General features: G+C 48.8%; 1 protein-coding gene and 1 non-coding gene across 2 annotated transcripts; both read right to left on the reverse strand.

The window, feature by feature from the left end:
• Window positions 1–1,576: 1,576 nt before the first annotated feature.
• On the reverse strand, window positions 1,577–4,873 carry POM121L2 (POM121 transmembrane nucleoporin like 2). Its single transcript, XM_044260248.1, has one exon. The coding sequence runs from the start codon at window positions 4,871–4,873 to the stop codon at window positions 1,886–1,888; it is 2,988 nt and encodes a 995-aa protein (XP_044116183.1). The 3' UTR covers window positions 1,577–1,885.
• A 13,741-nt stretch (window positions 4,874–18,614) lies between these two features.
• Window positions 18,615–18,686, reverse strand: TRNAM-CAU. The gene has a single exon. It is a non-coding gene; the product is annotated as a tRNA-Met (tRNA).
• Window positions 18,687–20,977: the final 2,291 nt, after the last annotated feature.

Consider the following 20,977-nt stretch of genomic DNA (forward strand, 5'->3'; position numbering starts at 1 on the left):
GTTTTAAATAAGAGGACTTGCTCCGCTACCACCCCCGGCATTTGTACTGGACTCACGGGCTGACTGACCAATCCCCGCACTCAGTTTTCCCAGACAGGAGTCGTCCTTTGCCTCTGAATGTCTGGTGCAAAGCACAACACAGGACATATGGTCATGACTAGATAAATATTAAATTATCATGTAAAGAACTCTTGCCCCCCTCTGTAAGATGGCACTCTTGGGTCATGGAATGCTGTAAACATCTGAAACAGCATGGAGATTTAATCAGACATACCTGCTATACAGCTCTAGCTCTGGGGACCTGCTGTAGTGAGGGAGAGGTGACCACAGACCTTGGAACCATGAAGTTTAAAACCCCACATCGGCCTTCACTAACAGGGTGGGCTTGGGCAAGTTTCTTAATGTCTTTCTGCCTCTCTATTGATACGAGTTTAACAGTAATTCCTGTAGCATGTACTTATTTCAACATTTATTTTTATTTTATCAACCAATAGAAGATTGCTTGTTGTTCCAATTGGACCTCTTCCAAGATATCCATAAAACAGGAGATAGATATGTTCAGGGAGTCATTCTTGCCTCCCCCCTCCCCACTAGGAAATGCTAAGGAATATGTCACAGTTCACTTACAGACCTCCTGTTGGTTCCAGAGCAGATGTCTGCTGACTTGTCTCCCTTTCTCCCATGTTCTCAGGTCCAAGAGGCTTCCTGCCCTGCCTGTCCTCTCTGGGAGAGATGTGAATGTGGAGGTACAGATTCAAAGAAAACATGAAGTGTAAACTTTGGCTCCCTAATTGGGCCTTTCTGGCTCATACTGTAGGATCATGACTATAATGTAGAGAGAAGAACATGTCCTTCCCTTTCCAGGCCCTATTACTTCTTGAGGAGTCCGCCCTTGAAGTCAAAACCCTGTCGTGAGGTCAGGAATCAACATTTGCAGCCATTAAGTGGTCTTGCTGGCCCTAGACAATCAGCCCAGCCCCAGAAACTTCTCACAGGGGCTCTGCTCTCTGGGAGTAACATCACTCCTCCAAGCCATTCCTCCTCCAGACTCAGCTCCAAGTACAAAAGGCACAGTTGTGTCGACAAAGTGATGAGAGCAAGTCTCACAGACACACTGGAGAGTGGACAGCACAAGGCCGGGAGACTTGCTCCAAGCCTGGAGGGACACTGGCCGAGAGCTTCCCTTTTCTGGAACACGGAGTGACCTCTGGGATCTGACAGACGGGACCTTTCCCCTCTGTGAGGAGCTAAACTGGCAGGGAAAGGAAGGGGCCAGAGCACCATCTCTCCCGGGAAAAGATTAAAACCGGGAAGTGAGAGCAAGTGCAGCCCTCAAGGGTTGATCCGTCAGGGACAATTACACCAGATTTCATTGAATTCAAGTCAAGGTCAAATTATATCCAAAGCTCCTCCAAGTGCTCACTGAAGAAAAAGCAGTGAGGGATGAGGGGGAGCACCCCTGTGGGACGAGAAAGGGAATGAGTTCTTCCGGCCAGATGAGAGCAGGCTAAGTTTTAGAGAGAATCTATTCCTCCCCCCACCCCCCGCCCCAAAGATGCAAGAGTGCGGGCTGTACTTGCTGCCTTCCTGGCATGTCTGTTCCCGAGGAGAAAGTCAGGGCAGTGTCCTGACCACTCTCACCCCGACAGACAGAGGCGAGAAGGGACAGTTCTTAGTTGTGAAGGTTCGGTCCCGCTCGGTTTCATTCTGCCATTACTGCTAGATACCTTGGCTCTTCACCTTCTTCTAGGTTGCAGATTGGGACCCACACGGTGAATATGTAAAGTTCTAGCCTGAGATCTGGGAGTCGTTTGCTGTAGAGAATTGGAAGACCCCCAAGGCTCTTCACAATCCTGATGTCCAGATCAGGGGAGGGGGACACAGGCTATTTCCTGTGGGCATGCCTTCGGGAATGCCCTTGGTCCCGGTTCTTTGGGGTTTTTGATTTTGCACCAATGGAAAATGAAGAGGCTGGTGATCTGAAAGTTCCTCTCCCGGCACAACCCTGGGCAGGTGGAGAGGACATCCCAAAGTTGAAGCTGCTGCTTGTCGTTACTGGCCCAGGGACAGGGGTGCTCTGAGCAAAGGGGGCCATGCAGGGGCCCCCAAACATAGATTTTCCTGCAGAAATGCTGGCCCTCCCCAAGACAAAAGGTGGCCTCTGGTTGGCCAGGCCTGGGCTGTTCTGGCTCCAGCCCTTTCCAAAAGGTGAGGTGGCGCCAAGGGTCCCACTTGGCACTCCTCCAGTGTTGAACGTCCCGGGATTGGAGCTCCTGTCCGGACCAGTCCCACTGACCCCAGAGTCCCCACAGTCCATAGGGGTCACTAATCCCCCAAAAGCAAAAGGGGGTGGGGCTGTGCTGCCAAACACAGAGCCACAGGCCACATTCTGGTGCGTCTGGGCCACAACCCCCAAACCAGTCTTACTTGCTTGGCCAGAGGGAACCCCTGCCACAGTGCTGCCAAAGTTTGGCCAGATGCCAGCAGGGAGGGGACAGGCGGAGGCCAAGGCTGTCAAACCCCCAGAGGGTGACTTCGCAGTACTGCTTAAGGCTGGCTGAGCCGGAGCGGGGGTTGGGGTGGGGAAGGCCGCAGCTGAGTTTCCAAAAATGAAAGGGCTACTGAGGCTTGGGCCAAGGGCTGGTTGTGGGACCCCTTGCTTCTGCCCACATGTAGCCCCCCATGCCTGCTGGAGAGTGGCTCCTGGGGAGCACGGGAAGAGTGGCCCTGAGCCGGCCGCTGAGGGAGACCCGAGTGTGGATATGGGAGCGGAGATGCTGGATGGTAATGAGGGCTGGGGCGAAGCTACCAGGGCTGAGGCTGACAGAGGACAGCCCACACCCTGCGAGCTGGCAGTGCTTTTCCTAGGGGATATCTGCACAGCGCTGGAAAGAACCTGGCTAAAGATGGTGACCGTGTGCACGGTAGGAACAGTAGTACGCGGGTGTGCTGGGAAGATGAAGCTTGTGGTCGGGGTGAAGCTGGCCCTGAAGGCACAGGTAGCCCCAAGAAGGAAGGAGTGGCTGGTCGAAGGGGTGGAGTAAGTGTTGCCGGGGGTACCGGTAACATTCACAATGGCCAAATCCAATGGTGGCACGAAAGAACGGTCTTTGGCGGGGGTGGCCATGATGCCAGAGAGAGCCTTGACTGGGCCATGGAGGAGGTGGGTTGAAGCAGGAGAAGCTAGAGGAGAGGTCTGCTCGAAAGAGAAAGGAGCGATCATGGGCAGGGCTTTAACGGGTCCTATGCCATCCAACATAGGCTCAGAGGTGGGAGTCAGGATGCTTGAAGATGTTGTAGTGGCCACTGAAGTTGTGGAATATGAAGAGACTCCGATCTCACTCTTGGGTGGGAGCCCCAACATGGGGTTTGACGTGGGGTCAGCAGAAGCTGTGGCTTCAGGAGGTACAGAGGCAGGAAGATGGGGCGCTGGGCTGCTCATTCCGGACAGAGGACTCAGCCCGGGGAGCACCGCAGGGCTGCCAGCAGTCCCCTCGGCCTGAGAGGATGGAGGGGGCCATGTGGCATCAGTCGCCGGTGATGTGGGAGAAACAGAGGTCAGAAGGATGAAAGCTGACATGGGTCTGGAGTCTGAAGAGGTGCCTGAAGGGGGCTCTGACCGTGAGCAGCCTTGGGAGGACAGCGGGCCGCCCTCCTTCAGGGAGACTGCCTCTCCCGTGGCTGGTGGGAGGGCCAGGGGAGACTCCTGCATTTCTGTGAGGCTCTCCAGCTGTGGATTTGGGCCCTGGGTTGGAGTGGGGCCTGCAGAAGGCAGGGCGAGAGGCAGGGAAGGCTGAAGAGCAGAGCCCGTCTCAGGGACAGAGTCTGTGGTGAGGTCGGTTGTCTCCTCTCCGGCTTTATTGCTCCCCTGGAGTTCACGAAGCTGGGGAGGTGGGGTCGGTGCCAGCAGGTCCCCAGGACTAGAGAGCAGCCCAGAGCTGCCAGATGCTTCTGGGGACCCGTCTGATTCCAGTGAGACTGGTGAGTGAGACCGATGACCCTTTTCTGCCTTTTTTATTGGCCATTCTGGAGTCTGTAGGGACACTCTGGAAACACTTCTCTTCCAGAGCTCAGAGGAAGTTCTCGAAGAACTGTAAGAACTTGCGATCGCATTTCTTCTGGAGCCGAGCAGGCCACCTGTGTGTGTGCTGGCCAAGGAGCTCAGGGAGGAGCAACTAGGCCTCTTCATCATGCTACGATCCGAACTCCACGGCTTGAGGCTTCTCTTCAGAGGCCCAGGCCTGGGCACAAAAGAAGTGAGAGCTCCGTGTTTCACCAGGGGCCTAAATGCGGATGCTCTGGTGTCTGGACTCCTGATTTCACTGTGTGAGTCCTCGGGAAACAGTGGCTCATCAGACCTCACTCGCCCTTTCTTGCACTCTCCGAGGGCCCTGAGCACCGTCTCCTTTGCACACGGGTCTGGGGGCTTCTCAGAGGGTGAAGACCCTGCAGAGTCGATGTCCTCTGCGGGAGAAGTGGTGGGAAGCGCTCTCGGCTCAGGAGGAGCTATCTTGACGGTCACCGGGCTCCCTGCTGCCCTGGCGTGCCGGAGAGACCAGAGAGTCCGCTGGACGTAACTGTCCCACCAGTCCGAGGGACGAGGCCCCACGATGGAATTCCGGGACCTCTCCATGGGAAAGCGCCTCCAAGCCTCATGGACCGCCCACGCGATGGGACTGGCAGGATCCCGTTTTGGCTGCCTCCTCGCAGGTCGGTGCCGCAGGGCCGGGTGGGCGCGGTGGACGGCCGGAAGCCGGTGGACTTGATGAAGGGGCTGAGCCGGCCGGCGGTTCCGCGGCCTCTCGGTCGAGTCCGTGCGCGCCTGCGCGGGAGACGACGGCTGGGACCCCGGCCTGCCCAGGTAACTGCCCATGCGGGGCGCCGAGGCGGGTCGGTTCCCCAGGTTTCTGACGGACTCAGCCGGAGTCGGAGCGCGCCGTGTTCCGCTGACGGTTGGGGTCCTGGCGCGAGGAAAGTGCGAGGGTCTCGGGGCACTCGGTAGCCCCCAGGCCCGGCACCCCCAGGTCGGCGCCCCGTGGGAACAGAGAAGAGGGGCCCCGGGAGCCCCAGGAGCTTGCGGTGCGGTTCGGACGCTTCGGCGGGGTGCTGGGGCCTGTGCGCTCTCGGCTGCGGCTGCGACGCGCGCCGGGGAGGGGCCGGGGGGCAGCGCGCGGCCTGGCTCCGCGCCCGCAGCGCCATCCGGGACCGCGCGGCTGGGACCGTGAGGCCGGGAGACCAGGCTTCGCGCCCGCAACGCCGTCCGGGAGCCGCGGTCGAGTGGGCGCCGGGTCTCCAGGCTCTGGCTGCGGCCACTCGGGGGTCCAGGCGCGCGGCCCCGGAGTCGGGACAAGCCCCGCGTGGTGGGTGGGGGCGGCGCTCGGAGCGCGCAGGGCCGCGGAGCCGACCAGGGCCCCCCGGCCGCCAGCAGCCCGGGACGCTGATTTGGGGGATTCGGCGGGCGTTTTCCCCGCTTCTGCTTTCCCGCTGCCCTTACCTTTTCGCCTCCAGGGCCAGCCTCCGCCGGAAGCACGAGCTCCTGACGCCGCCACCTCCCGGACCCGTCCCGGCTCTTCTCCCCCGGGCCGAATCCCGGTCGCCCCTCAGTTGTCAGCGGGATGACGGGAGGCCGGTGGAGAGGGGCAGAGCGCGGGAGTGGCTCCGGGCGCAGCGGCGGTGGCGCCGCGAGGCCAGGGCGCTGCCGTCAGTCCCCGGTAGCAGCGGGTCGGGACGGAGACTCTAGTGACAGGTTGGAGGGAACACTCTTCCCGGGTGCGCAGTAGTTTCCCTTCTCGAGCCCTTCGTGACTTTCTGTGGATGAATCTGCTCCTGGAATTTCCCCTGCCGGCGATTTCAGGGCCCTCGGGAAAGAAAAGTCCTCCCTGCTCCATTCAGTTAAAAGTACAAGGTTCTGAATAGAAGACCCGAGAGGCAGAGATTTCTGGGCAGAGGAAAGGGTAGAAGTCTTCTGCTTCCCAGGAGTCAAGGCCCGAGACTGCTCTCGCCCCCTCTGCTGGGCGCCCAGAGGCCTGGGTGGTTCCAGATCGTGACTTTCAGACGGGCTTCCCGGAGGGTTTCTGCGCTGTCAGCCTCTCTAGACTCCAAAGTATCCTGAGCCAGAAGCAATTTTTCACAGATAAAGTGACCACAGGGTCAGCCCTAGGGCTCCGAGCAGCCATTAAAGTTAACCCGGGAAGTTCCCTGCTCACTTTCCAGGAGAGAGAGGGGGAAGGGTGGGTAGGATCCAGCAGCAGGAGATCAGCCTCACGGGAGTTGAACCCAGGGTAGGGGCAGCACAGAGAAAACCTTAAGACTGGGCCCTGAATTTGTGTGTAGGGGGCAGGCTGTGCAGGTGATGGGCCTGGGGAGGGCAGAGGACAGGGGGCAGATCTTGGGCATAGGACAGGAGAAGGTCCAGGGGAGGATTCTTTTAAGAGACAGAAAACAGGGGAATAACCAGAATGTCGGCAAACGGAACCTAGTTAAATAACTTATAGTACAGCTGTAAGATAGGATAACAAAGATAAGGCAGACCTTTATATATTAATGTTTGTCTATGTCCATGATACATAAGGCTTCTTCCTAACCTCATATAATTTTAAATTCTAGGCTTTATTTGTGTGAAAACGTAGCTGTAGATTTTTCTAAGTAGAGATGTGGTCAGCAAAGAAGGGAGGATATTGACCAAAGTACTACATGCAGTTATCTCAGGTGTGGTACTGGAGTTGGTTTGCAATGAATTCTTTTTGGTTTTCCTGCACTGTGTCATATTTTCTACAAGATTCTATCTCATTAAAAAAAAAACAAACTATTAACATTTTTAAAGAGAAAGTTTAAAAAGGAAAAAAGTTAGTTGCAAAGGAGATGTATTTGAACTCAGTATCTGGAGCCAGGAGATAAGAAGGAGGGTGTTGAAAGAATTCAGGATTCCAGGCAAAAAGGCCTAAGTAGGGATGTGGTCTTTGATCCTTTGACAACCGCTTGGTGGGGTGCAGAGTGAATGAGAAGAAAGAACAGAAGATCACTTTGAGCATTCTTTATGCATGATGGCTTGACAATAGTGGCACTGAGTTAGAGGTCCCCGCCCCCCGTAAGGAGACAGCATTAAACATCTTGGTGTTGAAAGAAAACATTGATCAACTGGATTTCATTAAAATTAAAAACTTCCACTCAGCCAAAGACGCTGTTAAGAGAATGAAAAGACAAGCCACAGACTGAGAAAATGTTTGCAAAACCTATCTGATAAAGAACTGGTATCCAAAATATACATAAACCTGTCAAAATTCACAATGAGTTTTTTAAAAGTTAGTTAAGAAACGGGTAAGTCACCATGGAAGAAACATGGATGGCAAATACGCTTGTGAAATGATGCCTGACGTCGGACATCAGGAAAAGGAGAGAATCGCAAAGGCAAGCATCAGTGAGATACCAGGACAGCCACGTTAGAGTGGCTGCAATCCAGGACACTGGTGACGCCAGATGTTAGTGAGGATGTGGAGCAACAGGAACTCTCAGGCTTTGCTGGTGGGAATGCAAAATGGTATGGCCACTTTGGAAGACAGTTTGGAAGTTTCTTACAAAATAAAACTCTTACCATGCCCGCTGGCAATCAAACTTCTAGGTATTTACCTAAATGAGCTGAAAAGTTCTGTTCACACAAAAACCTGCACATGAATGTAGAAGCTTTATCTATAATTGCCAGGAATTGGAAGCAACCAGAAAACACTTCAATGGAGGAACGTGATAAACCATGGCACGGTCATACAATGGAATATTATTCAGCACTGAGCGGAGATGAGCTAGCACGTCATGAAAAGACAAGGAGGAGCCTCAAATCTATATTGATTGCTTCCTGAACAAAACCAGTCTGAAGAAGGTTACCTACGTGTGATTCCAACTACATGACATTCTGGAATGCACAAACCTATAGAGAGTAAAAGGATCAGAGAAAGTTTTATTCTCTATGAAACTATAATGGGGGATACATGGTGTTATGAATGGCAAAAACCATAGAGTGTACAGCAGGAGAGTGAAGCCTGATGTAAACTGTGGACTTTACTAATAATGTATCAATGTTGATTCATCAGTTTTAACAAATGTCCCACACCAGTGCAAGATGTTGCTAAGAGGGGAAACTAGGAGTGGAAGTCGGGGGAGGAGAAAATATATGGAAACTTTCTGTACTTTCTGTTCAGTTTTTCGGTAAATCTAAAACGGTTCTTAAAAGATAAAGTCTGCTAATTTAAAAAATTAAGATAAAGTTTCCTTGTCTTGGAGTTTGGACTTCCATGCCTCACTCCTCTTCAAATTGCTTTGCGATTTGTAAAATAGTGCCATAAAATGTAAAATCCCAGGAATGTAATTATTTTGTTATTTAAGCAGGTAATGCACACATTCAGCACATTATCAGGTATGCAAGAAATTGTGGCAATTTTTTAAAACAGTTTTAGTTCACAAAACTGACAAGCAGTTTAGCGTAGCTTAAATTACCCATCTGCCCTCTTGCATAACTTAGCCTTCCCCAGGACCTAGGCCCAGCGCCTTGGGATGAACTGTGAACTCAAATTGGTTTTGAGGAAGCCCCCAGCAAATATGTTTTAAAGAACCAGTAACTAGGGGTGCTGTTACCATGTCCACTACTACTGGGTGGCAAGGCAGTGGGGGTAAGGAACATGGATGTAACCCGCAGAGTGGCTGGAAAATTTTCCAGAGGCATAAGATTGATGTCGAGGAGGTACTGGGTGGGCTGTGTGGAGAGAGACCAGGGAGGGGTGCTGCCTAGAAAGAGGACAGATGGTCAGTCAAGGCCACCTCCTGAACAGAGGATGGTAGAGCCTGAAGGCAGACCTGAGGGGAGGGAGGCTGAAGGTAGCCAGGATGGGGGTGGGGCAGGAGGAAGGAATTGGAGGGCAGGCTTGCTGGAGAGTAAAGCAGATTTGGAGTAGGATAAGGTGGAGGGAGGCCTGGCAGAAAGCCACAGTGGTGCAGGGGTGTGACCCAGGGCCCTCAGGCTCTGACCGTGATCAAAAGACTCCTCTAAAAGAGGGGCCAGTTTCTGTGCATAGAAAGATGCTATATACATTTGAAAGAAAAAAAAACCTTTTATGTGTTTTGGAAAGAAAGTAAAAATAAAGCCAATTTCTGGACTCAGGCCAGAAGAAAGTGGTGGCTTCCACTTCTCTCTTGGGATAGTACTTCTAGGAAGCCACAGTGTTAGAATGACCAAAAAGGCCCTGAGCAACGGCAGGGCAGCGTGGCCGCGCACAGAGCCGAGAGAACACAGCTGCAGGAGGCCTATACGAGGTATCCAGCAGCCGGAGAAGGTAAAAGATTGGAGGCAGGGACCCAGGTCCTCAGAAGAGGTTGCTGGCCTGCTGCACTGTGAGCCTGAGGGTTTATAATGAGGCTGGTTTGGGGAGTGTGGGAAACAACCCCAGACATCAAAGAAGCCGTTGCTGCTGGAACCTACTAGCGTCAGAGTGTGTGGAGCGGGGATGCCAAGCACCTGCAGGATGGAGGCTCTCCCTTCTCCCTGCTTCCAGGCTTCCAGCCTCCCCCAGGTCGCCAGGGCACAGGAGTGGAGGATGGTTTGCAGTCCCAGCTCCCGCTTCACAAAGCAGACTGCGGGAGTGTTAACACCATCAATGTCAAGTTCAGAAACCTACAAAGGACCTATCTCGTGATGCAGAGCTCTGTGGCACATCTGTAAAGAACAGCAAAAGAACGAGAGACCTAAAACAGCAATGCCTGTGGGTACAAAGAAAAGATGAAATTGAAGAGGACGATATCTGAGGTTTTAAAGTTACTGGCAGTGTTTGATTTTATAAGCCATGTTGTGCAAATCCGTGTGTCCGTTTGACTTCTTCCATACAGTGTGTTGTTGAAGGTGGGAGTAGTTGTAGGCATTCCCATTTTCACAGTGAAATATACTGCATCATATTAAATCTTATGTTGCTGAAGGCAATTAAAATACAATAAAAATTTTTCAGTCCTAAGTAGGTCATCTTGTACATATCAACTAATACAGGTAATAGGGATGCTATTAACATTTGGGGGTTAGCTCATGGAAAGAAACAGCATTTCAGCTTGCTTTTTAATACAACTTCAGAAATATAAACCCACTCGAAATGTTCTGCTGTCACAGCAGTGTTCTAGGGAGAAAAATTCCCTGGGAAGCTGCAGGGAGGCCCGCGTAAGCTGCTGAGTGAAGTTCATGGCTGAGTGGGATCAGAGTCCTGAGCCCTGGGGAATATAGTAAGGCGTGCCTCATTTGTGTTGGAAAAAAAGCATGTGTGCCCAGGGGTGAACCTTCCAATTTTAATTAATGATTCTATTTGCCAGGAAGACATGGCGTCTGGAAAGCATGTGACTCCTCTGGACACATCGGGGCAAATCCACTCCGCAGAGACACGTTCCCCAAGGATGACAAGTCTGAGCCAGGCCCAGCCTTGTCTGTGAGTGCGCCAAGCCGTCTGAGCTGCCCTGCACAGCTTGAGGGAGCGTCTGTCTGTCTGCAGCGAGGGCAGCAGAAGCTTCCTTTGGTGAGTGTTCTCCAAAGCCTTCTGCTCTGAGAACTTGAGGGAGGCTTAAGGCTGCTGGAAGCTTTTCTTACTCCCATTTAGCGTCAGCTTCATGGGTCCAGCCCTGTGTTTGGCTTATTGCTTTGCTGTCCTTATCTTGAAATTCCTAATGCTTTTCCCTGAGACGTCCTGCGTTTGCATCTTGTGCTGAGACCTGCCAGTTTATTAGCCCGCACAACCCTCATCAATCTGTCCCTTTCACAAATCAATGTGCTTTACCCTCACATTTTTCTCCCGCTATTTCAGTGTTAGCTCTTATTAATTTGGGTGTACCACACACTGATTCTTTTTCTTTTTGTTTTTGCTTTATTTTTTTCTCCCTTCCTTTATTTTTCTTTTTCTTTTCTGCTACTTGCTTGCAGCGGCCGGCAGAGTGGATGGATGTGAGAGGCTGCCTGCCTGGGGTCAGTTCAGTTCCAGCAGCGGAACTGGTTCAGTTCCTGGGCTGGTTTCTCAGTCCCTGTGGTCCCTGTCTGTAAATTAGAAGGAATTATTGTACGTGTCTCATGGACTTTGTGAGAAATAGAGTATCTGTAAAGTATTAGGACACTTCTCTATGCAGAATAAGTGCTAAACAAGTATTTATTAAATAACTCAGTAATCTTCTCTTATCCCTATAATGCACTTGCTGTGTTTAAATCTACTCAAGTTTCAGTTAACACTTTCACGATATTTGTTTTCATGATTCCTCTCACATTGTATTTTACTTTTTATTTTACTCACTTATTTTAAAAACAATATTCTGTGTTTTGTTATTTTCTACTTATTTTAAGTCATCTGGACACCCAATGTGGGGCTTAAATTCATAATCCTGAGATCAAGAGTTATAGGCTCCCCCAGCGAGCCAGCCAGGTGCCCCATCCTCTCACATTTTAAATCTATTTTGGCATTTATCATTTTGCTCAAGCTTTACTTAATTCCATTCATTACATCACTCTAATATTTTTTTTATTCTTCTGCTCTTCTCTGTACTTGATACATTAAGTGACTTCCTTAAAAGATCTGATTCTCAGGGCACCTGGGTGGCTCAGTGGGTTAAGGCCTCTGCCTTCAGCTCGGGGCCCTGATCCTAGGGCCCTGGGCGAGCACCGCATCGGGCTCTCTTGCTCGGCGGTGAGCCTGCTTCCCTTCCTCTCTCTCTGCCTGCCTCTCTGACTACTTGTGATTTCTGTCTGTCAAACTAAAAAAAAAAAAAAAGAAAGAAAGATCTGATTCTCAATCTCCTTCGCTGGGTCACCTGCCTTCTGTTATAACTTCTCTCGTTTCCCTCTGCTTTCTGTTCTATTCATCTTTATTCTGCCCCCGTTTATTTCTCATTTAAGGGTTTGCATACTTCCCAGATATTTTACATATTCTCTTTATGCTTTTTACAACCACTTGTGTACAGAGCCATCCTCCTTTCTCCTGTAACTAGATCTCTAACATCCATAAGTGCTTCTGCTTTTCTCTGATTTCGCAAGTAAATGTGTGGAACTTTTATTCTTCTTCTCTCCGATAGCCTTTAAAATTTTTTTTCCACATAATTCTTCATATTCTAGCATTCTCCTTTTTCCTCATACTGTATCTTCTTTGAGCTTCATTTCTCCCATTACCATAGCATTTATTTCTTATTTTACACTTTTCCTTCACGGATTTATATGTTTCATTTTTATTTTCTCTTTCTTTATTCTTACTCCTCTTTCCACTCATCCTCCTTAATTTCTTCTTTTCCCTCTTTATGTATGCTTATCCTTTATTAAATTTTTATATTACTTTTTAATCCTTGTGTGTTAAACAAGATATCCAGTTTCATTTTAATCATACTTGTAATAATTCTGTAAATTTTCTCTCTCTATATATATATGTACATATATATATGTATATATATATAATTCACCTTCTCTGAGCAGCTTTAGCTAATGTGTATTTTTAAATACTTTCAACAAATGCCATCCTGAATGGTGCTCCATCTTGAGGGGACCGTTGCAAACAAAGGTCTCTTTGCCATTCTCTCAGAGAACCACCAAACAGGTCAAAACGCAAAACCACAAACTGTATTTTACCATGCAGTCTGTATTGCCTCCCCCTTCGTTTCAACAAGCCACCCCAGGAGTACAGAGAGCGATGAAGCTGGGGAAGGCAGGATGGTAGGTGGGTAGGCAGAAGGGCCATAATACTTTCTTAGAAAAGCAAGCACTCTTTTTCTCATTAAGTGCTCCCCTGCTTCCTCCAAGTTTTCTGTTAGATTTCAGATTTCCAAAAATGTTGGTTCTGTTCATTGTTGCCAGTGGTTGGCCATGGTTGCTCCCAGGGAGGGAGTGATTCTTGAAGCCCCCAGCTCTGACATTTCCATGATGCCCCTCCTGTGTCTTTATCTGTAAAGCACATTTCATGCAGGTGGATTATAATGGACTCTTGCTTTTTTTCTTTTTTTGTTCTTGTCTGACAACCTAAACCTTTTAATTGTTGTGCTTAGCCTACTTATATTTGATTTATGTAATTTAGGTGGCTATAACGCTACCATCTTTTGGTTTTTCTATTAGTTCCCCTTGTTATTTGTTTCTCTCCGCCCACCCCTTTTTGACCTTATTCTGGATTAGTTTTAAGCAAGGGTGTGACACAATCAAACACAATTATTTTCCACATAGTAAAAGAGTTGAATGGCAAAGTTGAGCAAGAAAATTGAACTAATTATAAATGTACCACAAAAGAGATTTTCAAGGCATGAGTTAAAAAATAAATGGCGATGGGGAGCCTAGGGGGCTTAAAAGGTCTGCCTTTGGCTCAGATGGTGACCTCAGGGTCCCAGGATCGAGCCTCATGTGAAGCCTATGTCGGGCTTCCTGCTCAGTGGGTACTTTACTTCTCCCCTCCACTCGTGTTCTCTTTGTGTCTCAAATAAATAAATAAAATCTTTAAAAAAAAATGTGGAAGAATGAGCCAGGGAGGGATACAGTGCTTATATGTGGGGAATAGAATCAATATGACATTTCTTTGACTGGGAAAGTAGGAGTTATAGAAAATCTTTTTTTTTTTAATTTTCAGTTTAAAGATTTTATTTATTTATTTGACAGACAGAGATCACAAGTAGGCAGAGAGGCAGACAGAGAGAGAGAGAGAGAGAGAGGAAGTGAAGCAGGCTCCCTGGTGAGCCGGATGTGAGGCTCAATCCCAGGACCCTTCAGCCTGAGCTGAAGGCAGAGGCTTTAACCCAATGAGCCACCCAGGTGCCCCTAAAAGCTTAAAATAATACTACTTTCGGCTCTAAACTCAATGCTAATTCGTGAGAGTGGAGAAGCAAATCTGGAGAATGAACTCACGAGCAGAGTTTTGGAAAGATTTGCGAGTGTGTGTCTGTGCTCAGTAGTCCGAGAATTCAGGAGGAACGTGTTGGGTAGAAGCCATTACCGGATAATAGTGAGTCACTACAAGTTCCTAAACGTGACGGGATTGTCCAAACTCCGGGCTCTCCACATGTAATTTCTCTTGCTTTAGATGTTGAGGTTACTTTTTCTTAAGATTTTAGTTTTGAGTAATCTCTGCACCCAAGGTGGTGCCTGAACCCAGAGCCCCAAGTTACAGGGCTCCTGGGTGGCTCAGTCATTAAGCTTCTGCCTTCGACTTAGGTCAGGATCCCGGGGATCGAGGGCCCCCCAATCCATTAGGGCTCCCTGCTCAGCAGGAGGCCTGCTTCTCCCTCTCCCACTCCCCCTGTTGTGTTCCCTTTCTTTCTCTCTCTCTCTGTCAAATAAATAAATAAATAAATAATCTTAAAAAAAAAAAAGGATAGTTATGGAATTGCTAGGTGGTAATTCAGTGTCTGGAGAAGGGCTGTTTGTTAATTAAATGATAGAGACTTTGTCGTCCCTGTGGCCTGACTGGAAAACAAATTTGTTTTGTTTTTTAATTTTATTTTACTTAAATTCAGCTATTTAACATGTAGTGTATTATTAGTTTCAAAGGTAGAGGTCAGTGAGTCATCAGTCTTATGTAACACCCCGTGTTCAGTACATCACATGCCCTCCTTAATGCCCATCCCCCAGTTACCCCATTCCCATGCCACCCCCCCCACCCCGCTCTTTCGCCTTCAGCAACGCTCAGTTTGTTTCCTATAGTTAAGAGTCCCTTATGGATTGTCTCCCTCTCTGGTTTCATCTTATTTCGAGCAAATTTGTTTAATACCTTCTTAAGGCATCTGATTAACCCTCGCTATATCTGTAAACATACTAACTATGTTCCCTAAGCAAAGGATGTTTTTCATAACAAGCAAAATTAGCATTTTAACAGCAGAAACTATTCAGTACTTATTAACGGTGTGGTCTAAGTATGTTTTATGATTCGTCAAGGAACAGTGTGTGGCAATTATCCTTCTGAAAAGTGGGATTCTCTCCATGTACTGCTGTTGTGAGTTACAAGGATAGCTGTCCATAAAAAGGACAAAATAATTAAAACTAGGAGTTTACAATGAAAAAAAAATATTAGAATTGAAAGAAAACTTGCTTTTTTACTACATGCAAAATTTTCCTGGAAAATGGCCTAGAACAATGGTAAAAGTAGGCACATGGAGCTCCACTGCTCATCGCCCTAGACTCCTCTGCAGACATTCCAACAGCACGTGGTGTCCAGCCTCTCTGCAAGTGTCACGGATGCGCTATGAATTCCTCGGACAGTTGAGCATTTGAACCTTTGTTCTGAGGCCTCAGTGGCCAAGTTTCATATTTGAAATATGCTTAATGGGACTCTTTAAGCTATGCTGTTTCAGTGTCAAGTTCCAGAAAAAGCTACAAATGTTTTATTTTCAACTGAAGCGATTTGGGGAATTTTAGTTCTCTTTCAAACTGGCATTGGATTCACGGGCAACTTGCTGCCATTCATTATATATATGTACATTTTATTCATTCAGCCTTATCAGAAAAAGTCATTAGATGTGATTCTCACTCACCTAACTTTGGCTGATGTTAGGGACCCCGTATATGATGACATCCTTTGGAATTAGGAATATTTTGGAGGACATTGGTTGTAAAGCAGTGACACGGAGGGCTTGTATTTGCACTTCTTCGCTACTAAGTCCATCTCAGGCCATTATCAGTCCCGCTCATTCCAGGTGGGCACGGTTCAAGCCCAGAATCTTCACACACGTTCTGCCCTTGTTCATTCATTTCCTGGATAAGCAGTAGCTAATCAACATGTGGGTGATTTTAAGTTCTCCTGCCACTGGCACTTCCACTGATCTTGGACTTGTGTATTCTCTGATGTTCTGTAAAATAAGACAACTCACACGCCATTATGCAGTGTTATCTCAAAGTGTCATGTTTATGCACGATTTCTTCTTTTTGTTCTTCATGATTTGGACCAGTTTCTGTATGGCGACTGTCCTGTTCAGGCATCACAAGACAGCCATGCTTATCCACAGTCCCAGCCTCTCTCCACAGTCTTTTCCAGAGACGAAAAGCCACCCGTACTGTCCTCTTGCTAGTGAGCTGCTTTGTTTTCTTCTATGGGACCAACTCGGGTCTTTCCATTCATATGGGCTCTGTATATGAGAAAACCTGATGCCGGAGAACATCACTAGTTTTCATTCATCTTGCTACCCAACTGTGTGTGCCGTGGTGTTGATTAAATATGATAATAGAGTTTCCAGATCTACCTGTGCCATTCAAATATGATCATTTCTGCTTGTTTACAATGGAGATTTCTCTTGCATCTAAAAAATACTGATAAAAATGATTTTAATTGCAGGAGAGCATGGTTTTAGAATCCTTATGACTGCAGACAGTAGTCCTGATTACCCCTAGATAAAAATTTGGAAACTGTTAATCCCTTTAGAGTCAATCTATGAAAGTCTCATCAAGAATAAAAGAGCACATTGTAGATGAATACATACAATATAATGTCCATAGAAATTCTAGCAACAGAAACTACATCAATAAAAAATTCTAATGTAGTAAAAATTTTAAAAATGTCACCACGTGGTAAAATCAAATTCAGGGTCTATGAATTCAAGCCCTGCACTGGGCTCCATGCATGGGGCCTACCCAACAAAGCGAAAAGAAGTTAGGGTGATGGTTCCTTTTCAGAGAAAAGGGACTGACAAGTAGACAGTGGTTGTCTCTGAGGTGTTGGCAGTATTTTACTTCTTGAACTAGATAGAGCTTACTTGTGGGTTTTCAGTGTGGAAATTTATTGACCTACATTCCTTTGATGTGTGTGATTTAAAAAGTAATAAATCCTAGGGACGCCTGGGTGGCGCAGTTGGTTGGACGACTGCCTCCGGCTCAGGGCGTGATCCTGGAGTCCCGGGATCGAGTCCCACATCAGGCTCCCAGCTCCATAGGAAGTCTGCTTCGCTCTCTGACCTTCTCCTCGCTCATGCTCTCTCTCACTGTCTATCTCTCTCAAATAAATAAATAAAATCTTTAAAAAAAAAAAAAGTAATAAATCCACTCTTTAAAAGCTTGAGAGTGTTATAAATCAATATGTATGCTCTTAATCAGTTCTGTAAGAGCTCACGTTAGAAGGGCACCTAGTTGACTTAGTTGGAAGAACCTGTGACTCTTCATCTTGGGGTCATGAGTTTGAGCCCCATGTTGGGTATAGAGATGACTTAAATAACATTTAAAAAGAAAAAAAAGAATTCATGTTAGAAAATGACAATAAGTAACATTAAAGAGGCCCAAGGGACACACAGAAAAAGAGCCTAGAAGGAAAAGAACATAGAGCAGCTCAGCATGGTATGTCTCTAGAGCGCTTACTTGGGGAGGCAAAATTGCACTTCTGTTTTGGCAGCTGCTACCTTGAGGCAAAGTGACATCATTGGGAGCCCCTCAAAATGGAGAACAACCTATATTATTATCATGTGTCCCCCCAGTGTGTCCTCAGATTAATGATGACCTAGAGAGAAAACTCAACCCTCACTCCCAGTGAACTGCAGGGAAAATGCTCTGGTCCCTTGGGGAAGCTGTGGGGTAAAAGAAATGGAAAACATCCCCGGTCCTTAGAAGCCAGAGCCCCACAGTGCACCTCTGAGTTGATGGGCATCCTGGATGCATTTCCCGAGTAGTTCAGGGAGCCCTAAGTCCCAAACGTAGTTTGAGCTTTGTATTACTCATTTCTCTAACAACTCCAAATTCAGCAGTTTAGGAAAAACAACATTATCTCATGGTATCTAGAGGTCAGAAATTGAGGAATGTCTTATCTGGGTAGTCCCAGCTCATGGTTTCTCACGAGGTTGCAAACAAGAAGACAGCTAGAGCTCTAGTCATCTCAGTATTTCACAGTGGCTGGAGGATCCTGGGCCCCGTGCTCCAGGAGGTGTTGGCAGGAAGTCTCGCTTCCTCATGCCCCCTGCCCACCATAGGCGGCTCCAGGCTTAGCGACTGGCTTCCCATTGAGCCAGATCCATCACATAAGTTTGGTCACAAAAGACCATCTCTGATACAATGACCTAGAGAGCTGTGCAAGGGCATGAATATCAAGAGGTAAAGATAATTGGCAGTCACCTTGGAGGCTTCCTCCAGAGCCTGGCCTCTGGCCACCAAGGATCTACATCTATTCCCTATGCAAAACACACTCACCATTTCTCAAGAGGCCCCAGAGGTCTCAGAATATAACATTTAAATCATATGGGCCTGGGGTCGCCTGCTCCCCTCCCCCCTCTCTGCCTGCCTCTCTATTTGTGATCTCTCTGTCAAAATAAGTAAAGAAAATCTTAAAAAATAATCACAAGTAGATAATAAATTTGAAAACTCTTTCACTGGAAGATGTAACAGAAGTAAATACAGAGTTTGTTACCTCCTTCTCTGTAAGACCACCTCAGCTGGAGGAATACTCCAACAGTTCCTTTATTGGACACCCTGGATGGAAAGAATTTTACAGTTCCGGGAACTTCCGGTTGGTAGAAACCTTTTGAGAAGTGTCTTCCGGGAGACAGCATAATTTCAAGGAAAGCTGGGGAAGAGGAATCCAAAGATGAAATGAAAGATCTAGGAACCCGTTTATGCTTTTGTCATAGCCTAATGAATAAAACTTGGCACGAGGGAAGCAGGCATAAAAGCTTTGTAGCAGAGGATGGTTTCGATCCATCGACCTCTGGGTTATGGGCCCAGCACGCTTCCGCTGCGCCACTCTGCTTTCCCTCTGATTTCCTGTTTTGTTTATTAATGATGAGGATGACGATTTCCACGTTGGGAAAATGATCCTTTTCCCCTAACACTTTCCCCTCATGGGTTTGGTCACCCTCCTCTCCCCGTGCGGGAGAACCGCTCCCTCACGACCAGGTGGCCAAGGGCCGTCTGCCCCGGGGCGTGGGGGGGGGGGGCTGCGCTTTTCCAACCTGCCAAAATAGTGTCCAAGCTCGGGAATTTTTTTTTTTCTTTTAATTTTATTAGCTTTCTGGAGCGGCTCTTTGCTCAGAGAGCCGAGGAAGAGCGAGCGGAGAAAAACCCGGTAGAGCCTTTTTGGGCGGAATCCGAGCAGCCCGAGCCGACCCTGAACCACCATCAATCAGAGAGGAATCGTGTTGACCGCAGCGCTTGCTTCCTCTCCGCAAGTCTCAAGGACAATTGTTTGGATTTGTTTTTTTAAAAAAAGTTTTGTATTTGCTTGCAAGGCCGCAGACTTCCACAAGGACGATGCGCCCGGAATAAAGGGAATGAACCCAACTTACAGCTCAAGTGATAACATGGTGGCCGCAATGTCAGTTGGGCCTCGTTTGCAGGCGTTGTGACACAGAGAGAAATAAAAAATAAGAGACTAATAAAGATAGGAGCTTCCATCTCCTGTGGCTTTTATGAGAGAGCAGAACTCGTTAGGACGTCCCCGAACACCAGCCCCCGTTTGTCCCTGCGTCGGTGAGGACGCTCGGTGCTAGGGCCGGTCTGCACCGCTGTGAACCTCTTCTCTTTACCAAGGTCAACTCGAGGATGCGGCGCGTCGGGGAGCTCGCTCAGCCGCACGGCTAGGCGGTGGCCTGCACGCTGGTGTCTGCCTTCGCTCGGTTTCCCGTCCGCGGTTACACTGAGGGAGCGGCCTCGGCGGCGTTTTACTCTGGGGAAGAGTGGCGAGCGCAGGGGCGGGCCCAGGCGACGATCCGGCCCCGATTCCCCGCCGCGCGCCAAGCCCTTCCCCGCGCAGAGCTGGGGCGCGCGCTGCCCTTTCACGGGGCGCGCACCGCACAGCGCAGCGGGCGCAGGCGGGTGGGGGACGTTGCGCACTGCCCTTCCCGGGACAGAGCTGGGCGCACGCGGCCTTCCTACAGGCAGATCTGGGGCGCACGCGGCCCTTTCCCGGGCAGAGCCGGGGCGCGCACGGCACAACCCAGGGGGTCGCGGGTCGGCGGGGGAGGTTGCGCACCGCCGTTCCCGGCGCAGAGGCGGGGCGCGCACTCCTCCCTCGCGCGCCCGGCTCCTGCTGCTCCGGCCGCGGCCTCCGGAGCCGGGCAGCTCCCAGACTCCAGCCTCCCCTCGCGGAGACAGACGGAGAAACATCGCTAGGCACTTGAGCCCATTTCAGGTTTCCCTCGCTTCCGGGGAGGCCCTCCCTTCAAAGGGCCTTTCCTTTGGGCCTTCTTACCGCGGTCGGGGTGGGACGGAGCTTCCGTTGGCGCAGATTTCCTCAAGCCAAGACGGGGACGAGGGTGATGTGAAATTCAGGTTTGTTTCCCGAGACTGCACTTAGTTCCAGAGGCAGGAACCAGACCGCGGGCAACCTGTTCCCCTTAAGCCCCCAGGGATACTCGGGATCCAAGACAAAATGTGATTCCTCCTCTCGGGCCTTTACACTCCAAGATCTTCCTCATCCCGTGGAGATGCCGCCATCTTCAAAAGACACTGTATTCTCTCAAAAAGCAGTTATTACAATATTTCTGACTGCAACCCGGAGTCAGAAATATATTTTAAATCACAGCTTAATACCGTATGAAAACAAGTATGTGTCTCTATAGAGAGTATATTTAACTGCATCCATCTAGAGAGAGAAACCGAACCCCACCACGCAACATTTTACTACATGGGGTCCATTCTGATATTTCCTGTTCCTATTGTATTCTATTTCATTTATTAAAATGCCAGCCTTGACCTTTTTCCAAAATATTGACTCATTCACTTCTGAGACACAGGATGGACTGAAAAACACTGTCGCCTTTATAATGGTATTAGAAATGCCTTGTCCCTCTGGGGTGGGATAATGGAGTGGAAGACAGTGACCTTTTCCTGAGGGCGGGACCAGCAGTCAAAGAGTTAAGGAAAAGGTTGGTTTCCACCAGCTCTTCTTTTTGGTATAACACAGTAACCGTGTTAACTCTCTGAGAGTCTATACCCTGTGTGCCTCTCTGTGTGTTTATTCCTCAGGGGGTGAAGGAATATTGCACATTCTAAAGAAGTCCTCTCTGGTTCAGCTTTTTCCACCTCTGTCCTACGTTTGTG

The sequence above is a fragment of the Neovison vison genome, chromosome 1 (genome assembly GCF_020171115.1).
Source record: "Neovison vison isolate M4711 chromosome 1, ASM_NN_V1, whole genome shotgun sequence".
NCBI lineage: Eukaryota > Metazoa > Chordata > Mammalia > Carnivora > Mustelidae > Neogale > Neogale vison.

Coding starts and splice junctions, on each gene's coding strand:
- POM121L2 (XM_044260248.1), bottom strand. CDS start 4,873: ATGGGCAGTTACCTGGGCAGGCCGGGGTCCCAGCCGTCGTCTCCCGCG.